The 7448-nt window shown below is 43.3% G+C and overlaps 1 protein-coding gene across 1 annotated transcript in view; it reads left to right on the top strand.

The window, feature by feature from the left end:
• The first annotated feature begins 995 nt into the window (after positions 1 to 995).
• The window catches only part of rad54l (RAD54 like), a 48328-nt gene continuing 41875 nt past the window's right edge, over positions 996 to 7448 (top strand). The window contains exons 1-3 of the mRNA XM_085983183.1: positions 996 to 2735; positions 4687 to 4746; positions 5698 to 5817. Coding sequence (XP_085839309.1) covers positions 2733 to 2735; positions 4687 to 4746; positions 5698 to 5817 — 183 coding nt within the window. The 5' untranslated portion in view covers positions 996 to 2732. The remainder of the gene's footprint in view (positions 2736 to 4686; positions 4747 to 5697; positions 5818 to 7448) is intronic.

The following is a 7448-nucleotide window of genomic DNA, read 5'->3' as shown; positions in this document are numbered from 1 at the left end:
ATTTGCTCAGACCAAATGTACGAAGAGATGTTGAGAATAAGCAATTCCAGCACATCAATGAGAAGCCGACAAGGAGCTTCAATGTAGGGCAACCAGTCTTGGCCCGCGACTACCGAACAGAGAAATGGCAACCAAGAACGATATGCACACGGCAGGGGCCACTAATGTACACAGTGGATGTTGGGGAGAACATTGTGAGACACCATGTTGACCAGATCCTAGAGTCACAGGAACGAGTCAGCCCCATGTCTCGCGTACCTGGTGATGAACCCGACATACAGGTAGCATCTACCCCAGAAACAGTAGCATCGGAAGCTGATGAACCAACCGACGACAGGGGGCCAGAATCGCCTCCGCACCAAGAGCAAGACACTGAGGAAAGGCGCTATCCAGAAAGGATCAGGAAGCCTCCCCAAAGACTGAATTTATAAATAGACTATTTTCAGTTAATGTTGCATGTTAAAAGTGTTAATTGTAATTAGTTGATATTTAATTGTTAAATGAATGTTATGGTACTGTTAATCTAAAAGGGGAGGAATTGTAGTGTATGTACCTTTAAGGGGAGAACTACTTTTTACAGCTCCTGTATACTGTAGTACCGACAGTGACCACACCTGTATATAACCCTGAGTAGGGATCTGGAGAGTTAGTTTTAGAGTAACCCTCATCCAGTAAACACCTGGTGATTGTGCTCTGCAGTCTCTTGTCTAATTATTGAAGGACACACATCAAGATACAGGGATCTAACATAACTAGAATATGTTGTACAAATCTCTATTTTTCCAAACTCCCAAACATAAGGTGTTAACAAATTGGCGAACACCATTTCATGAAGACAATGTCGCTTTAAAACAATTGTTTAGAAGTTAATGAAACTTCTTCGATTCCCAATCGAGCAGAGACCTCTCCCCGACTTTAATGGCAGGGTTTGAGGACAAACTGAATGTCAGCGCAAAAAAGCAGAAACAGATTTTTACTTTTCCGTTAAACCCCCTAACGACAACTTGAGAGAGCCCCTCCTCCCCGCCACTCACGGACCCGCCCACTGGGAACTGCAGAATCGGTTGTGAAACGCGGTCCAGCTCAGCGGCTGAGCCTCGGCAGCACCCGTAACCCGGGACTGCGCAGGCGTGCGGTGCTTTTCCGCTTTCTGGGCGGCAAATTTGAGCGAAAAATAAAAAAGAGCGATAGAAAGAGAGGGTGATAGCGAGAGAGAGATAGAAAGAGAGGGTGATAGAGAGAGATAGAAAGAGAGGGTGATAGATAGAGAGATAATGGAGGGAGAGGGATAGTGATAGAGGTAGAGATAGAGAGATACCCCGAGTCACTGCCAGATAACGGGCAGAGTGTGGCGCAGAAGTAAAGTGGTAAAGGGGGAGAAGAAGAAGCAGGCCTGGGAATAGGAGATAGGACAGCACTCGCTGCATTGCCTGAATTAGAGAAAGAACTTGGGCAAGGCGAGAGAGGGGCAGGTGCACAGAGAAACTGACCTGAGCCCTGGCCTGACTGACCTATAACCTGGGGATTGGGACAGGAAGACTGACCTATAACCTGGGGATTGGCACAGGGAGACTGACCTATAACCTGGGGATTGGGACAGGGAGACTGACCTGTAACCCGGCGATTGGCACAGGGAGACTGACCTGTAACCCGGAGATTGGCACAGGGAGACTGACCTGTAACCCGGAGATTGGCACAGGGAGACTGACCTGTAACCCGGAGATTGGCACAGGGAGACTGACCTGTAACCCGGGGTTTGGCACAGGGAGACTGACCTGTAACCTGGGGTTTGGCACAGGGAGACTGACCTGTAACCCGGGGTTTGGCACAGGGAGACTGACCTGTAACCCGGAGATTGGGACAGGGAGACTGATCTGTAACCTGGGATTGGCACAAGGAGACTGACCTGTCATCTGTGGATTCGCAGAGGGAGACAGCTGCAATCGAAGGACTGGAACGTAGAGAAATCAAACAGGGGAGGGACACGCAGTGTAATCCAGAGATTGGGATAGAGGTATGCTTTTTAAACAGTTTGAGTGGGACAGACCGTGAATATAATGGTGCTTTGTTTGACTTAATTATGTCTAAGAAATAAGGCAAAACAGCTAGTGGATTTTGGGCTAATCATGTTTACATTGCATAATAGATGTATTGTAGGAGAAGAAGTGATTGAGATTATTAGTATTTATTGAAAAATTGAGAATATAATTGATATAAAATAACAAAGTGAGATTGTAAAATGAAATGATACTATCCAGGTGATTTTGTACTATAAAGAAAATAAGCAATTAATGAGAGAGGGGAAAATAAACCAGCTCTACATAAAGTTGATAGAACAAGGTTGTGGAAGGATTTCTAAGGGAACAGTGATTTATAAAGTAGCCCAAATTTATCAGAAAATGTTAGCATTTTAAGAAAGAGCTCAGTCCAAAGGGAGAAGCTATACAAGTGGAAACTGGAAAATAATTGCCAGGTGATGGTTAAGACCTGATAATTGGAGTTGCAAAAGCAGTGAATAAACTGCTCAGAAATGGAATAGCGAATGGAAGCGAAAGAACTCCCATGGTTCAATGATTATGGACTAGAAGTTGGATGAGACAGAGACACCTGCGGTTCAGCTAGCTGTTCAAGTAAAGAACATCATGGATTTTTGATGGGGGGAAAAAAATAAACTTTAAAACTGATTGAATAAATAGATATTCTGAGTTGCATTGGAATCACAGTTACAGAAAATGGTAAGTAAAGTAGGAGAGTGATTTGAGCTAGCCGAGTATTTAGGACATGCCTTTCAACTGTCCTGTTTTTAATCCGGATGTCCCAACCAGAACTGCTGAGAAAAGTGTCAGCAGCATATTTATTTGGTAGCGCACTCACCTCTGAGTCAGAGCGTTGTGGGTTCGAGTGTCACTACAAAACTGGAGCACATAACATAGGCTGAGGTTCCAGTGCAGTGCTAAAGGAGTGCTGCATTGTCTGACATGCAATCCTTCGAATGAGATGTTAAACCCAGGCCCCATTGGTCTTTTGTGGCTCCGGTGGGTGTTAAAGACTTCATGGCACTATTTGAAGCAGAACTGCATTTTTCCATGATGCTGGTCAACATTACTCCCTCAACCAGTACTGCCAAAAGCAGATTAACTGCAGTTTGTGAAATCTTGCTGCGTGCAATTGGCTGCTGCCTTAACCTAAATAATAGTCACTGCACTTCAAAGTAATTCATTATTTGGAAAATTTCTGAGAAATGTGAGAAGGCAGTATATAATGCAAACCTTTCTTTCATACAAGATTCCCAAGCTGGCAAAATCAACCGATTTGCTAACTGTGCAGAAAACTGCACTCTTGCCCCAAATACCAGCTTAAGTTCTACCCACCAACACATTGCAGGTTGGATGTATGTTTAGGGCTTGACACCAATTTTTGTTATATTTACTTAGCAAGCAAATGATCCCAAGTTTTTACTTAATTGAGTACAGTACCTGCTTTACACTTAAAATATACTCGCAGCATTTCTTAGATGGGTTGCCATTTGCATGTAAACCAAAATGTTAGTTATTTAACACTTTATGGAGACCTTTCAAACAGATGCAAAAGCTAAATTGCATTTTTGAACTCTTGACTGTTTGCATGCTGTAGTAATTTGAATCTTATTTCAATGAAACTTGTCCTAATCAATATTTATCTTTCAACCAACATCACTAAAAAAAACATTATCTGGTCATTATTACACTGCTGTTTGTAGGAACTTGCTGTGTGCAAATTGACTGCCGTGTTTCCCATATTACAACAGTGACCACACTTCAAAAGTACATTAGATGTAACACCTGCCCCTATACCAACCCCCTTCCCACTGTCCAGGGTCCCAAACACCCCTTCCAGGTGAAACAGCGATTTACTTGTACTTCTTGCAATCTAGTATACTGTATTCGCTGCTCACGATGCGGTCTCCTCTACATTGGGGAGACCAAACGCAGATTGGGTGACCGCTTTGCGGAACACCTCCGTTCAGTCTGTAAGGGTGACCCCGAGCTTCCGGTCGCCTGTCATTTTAATTCACCGCTCCATTCCCACTCAGACCTCACCGTCCTTGGCCTCTTGCATTGTTCCACGGAAGCTCAACGTAAATTCGAGGAACAGCACCTCATCTTCCGATTAGGCACTTTGCAGCCTTCTGGACTCAATATCGAGTTCAACAATTTAAGATCATAACCTCGGCCCCTATTACATTTTTACTTATATTTTTTTTCCACCCCTTTGTTTTGGGTTTCCCCCCCCCCTTTCCTCTTTTTTTCTCTCTCCCACATGGCAGCTGTCTCTCTTTCTGCCAGTACACTTCACACCTAATCTGAGTCATCTTTTGTCTCCACTGTCCTATTACCATCTCGTCTGGTTTTGAATACCTCTTAATGTCTCTTTACTTCTTTTGTTCTATCGCAGCCCTGCCTTCGATCTATTTAATTTCCCTTCCAGTTTTGAAGAAGGGTTCACCCGAAACGTCGACTCTACTTTCTCTCCACGGATGTTGCCTGGCCTGCTGAGTTTTTCCAGCATTTTCTGTTGTTACTTCAAAAGTACATCATTGGCTGGAAAGGGCTTTGGGATGTCCTGAGGTTGTGAAATACACTATATAAATGCAAGTCTACCTTTCTTTCTAACTGTTCTTGTAAATTTGTCACTTTCCTTCTATAGAGAAGAAGTCTTGCCCCGAGTCAGCTTGCCAAGCGACATTTGTCTGATGACGAGGATGCGGTACAGTAAACTAATGCAAATTTGAAATGGCTGAACTATTAATGTCTTTTATTTATGTGCTTGTGTGTGTAAGTTGATTCGGTGCTCCTGAGCTGTGCTTTGTAAAAGAGTTTTTTCTAATTGATACTGCACCTGGTGCGAATAACATTGTGACAAAACAATGGAATGTGTCCTTTATAGTACATCAGGCACTAAAACATTGGTTAGGGGTTGGCAAATGTAAGGATGCAGCTCTCTGGCTACGAAGAGCAGAACATCCATGTGATGGCTTCTCAGTTGATATTGCAGTTCTTCAGGTGAAGCCTATTGAAATTCAATGAAAAACAAGTTAAGTCAAAGAAAACATGTTCCACACTTTTCCTCTTATACAAAAAAACCTGGCTTGTCTGGACCACATTTTGCAATTGATCATGTTCAAAATTGCAATATAGTGGACTCTCCTTTTTACCTCATTTCCAGCACTAATGGGACGTGCTTCAGGAGGCCAGTGGGTTTTTCTCATCTTATACTTTTCTTATGCTCTTGGGAATATCACAGGCAAAGCTTCCGGAAAGAATTTCTTCCTCAAGCACTGAAAATAATCATAAATGCTTAAAATATATTAAATGATTTATAGAGGTGTGAAATCAAATAGGCAAGGACAGGCGGAGTGAAGGTTGGCCAGAATTGAAGGTATTTGATTTTATTGATCTGTACACTTTAGGCTGGTAGGTCAATTCTTGTCTTAGTTTCCCATCTGACAGTAGGGAGTCACTGGGCTAAAATCCACATAAGATTACTTCTGCACCACATTGTGTCAATACATGATGGCGCTCTTGAACGTACAGTATCTTTGAAATCTCTGATGTTTTGTCTGTATGTATGAATGAATGGATGGGAGAAGAATATGTAGTTTGCATAAAATCAAAAAGTGTAAGATTTTTTAAAAATGGAATTCACCTTTTCTTACAGAATCCAAAAAGGCGAAAGCTAGGATCCGAGCGTAACAACAGTGAAAGTTTTGTATCACCATTTCGGAAACCACTAGCTCAGCTGACCAATCGGCCTGTGTGCCTTGACAGCAGCCAGCATGTGAGTGACCAGTGCTACAAGTAATTGATTATGGGGAAGGAACTTGGGAGTGGGAGGGTCCTGCAGGTGTATCATTGGGTAGAGCTGAAGGTGATTGACTTCTGTTGATTCCATTTGTAGCAAACTTTACATTTGCAGTGAAATCTACATAAATACAACAGTGGTACTGTACAAGCAAAGATTCTGCTCCAACTGGTACATTTTATGGATTCAATAAAGGTTTAACTGTAGTGTATTGAACCTATTATCTTCCATTCTAATCATCTCTAACCGATATGAGGGCAGGTAATCTGGGCTCCAGAATGTTGCCTGAGCCCACTCACCGTGTGGTGTGGTACTGAGGTACATAAACCAGGAAAATCTTAGGTTTGTACCCTAGTCCAGGATGTCCAGGCATTTTGCCTTTGGGGTGCGTACCATGGAGCTTTGGGGGCTATGTATAATGTTTCAACCCGTGATCCCATTAATTTACACACATGTTAAATTGCTGATACTAACAGATCTAGGTATTCTAATTAGGATTCATTCAATAAGACAACAGTAAGAACAGCCCTTTCCAGGCCTATAAAATAAAAACCGGACAAGACAACACAGGAGAAATATAAGTGCAAATAGGACTGAGCTGCCTGGGCTTCAAGACCAGAATTGTCTGAGGTGGGGCACGTTTTGAACACCCTTGCACTAGACTGTGTTGAATTGGCTGACCTTGATGGCGGTAGGACTGCTGCAATTGGTCTTGCTAGCCCTGGACTAAGGAGGGGAGAACACAAGTTGCCTGGAAAGTGTAGGTGTGGACAGCAAGTGAGGATAGGATTGGGTTTGGTTGCGATGCCTTTCACGCCCATGATTGGGCACTCGAGTGTAAGCTTATGTGTTTCTAAAAAGTAATTATTTTCCCCCTCCGAAGAGGAAGGGCGAAAACGAACAAATTTATAAACCATTGCTCTGGCTGCTTGGAGATGCATGAGAATAGCATGAGTTCACTTGGCTTTCAAATTATATATTACGTAAAAATAAATTAATTCCCAAAGCATGTTGCCAGGGTGGCTCGGTTGAGAACTTACAGTATGGTAATGATGTGTTTCAGGAGTAGGAGACAGAAACCTGGATTCTGTACGTTACAATACTGTGCTTTGTTGCACCAAGGTGCTGCGTCATTGGGCTGCTGAGGAAGCTGTTAGTCATAGAGTCATAGAGTAATACAGCACGGATAGAGGCCCTTCAGCCCATCGTGTCCGCGCCGGCCATCAAGCCCTGTCTAATCTAATCCCATATTCCAGCATTTGGTCCGTAGCCTTGTATGCTGTGGCATTTCAAGTGCTCGTCCAAATGCTTCTTAAATGTTGTGAGGGTTTCTGCCTCCACAACCCTTTCAGGCAGTGAGTTCCAGACTCCAACCACCCTCTGGGTGAAAAAGTTCTTTCTCAAATCCCCTCTAAACCTCCCGCCCTTTACCTTGAATCTATGCCCCCTAGTTATTGACCCCTCTACTAAGGGAAAAAGCTCCTCAGCATCCATCCTATCTATGCCCCTCATAATTTTGTACACCTCAATCATGTCCCCCCTCAGCCTCCTCTGCTCCAAGGAAAACAAACCCAATCTGCCCAGTCTCTCTTCATAGCTGAAGCGCT

This window comes from Somniosus microcephalus, chromosome 3, assembly GCF_052327205.1.
Source record: "Somniosus microcephalus isolate GS21.2 chromosome 3, FLI_Smic_1.0, whole genome shotgun sequence".
Lineage (NCBI taxonomy): Eukaryota > Metazoa > Chordata > Chondrichthyes > Squaliformes > Somniosidae > Somniosus > Somniosus microcephalus.
Note: the sequence above shows the minus strand (reverse complement) of the source record. Positions and strands in the feature narration are given on the sequence as shown.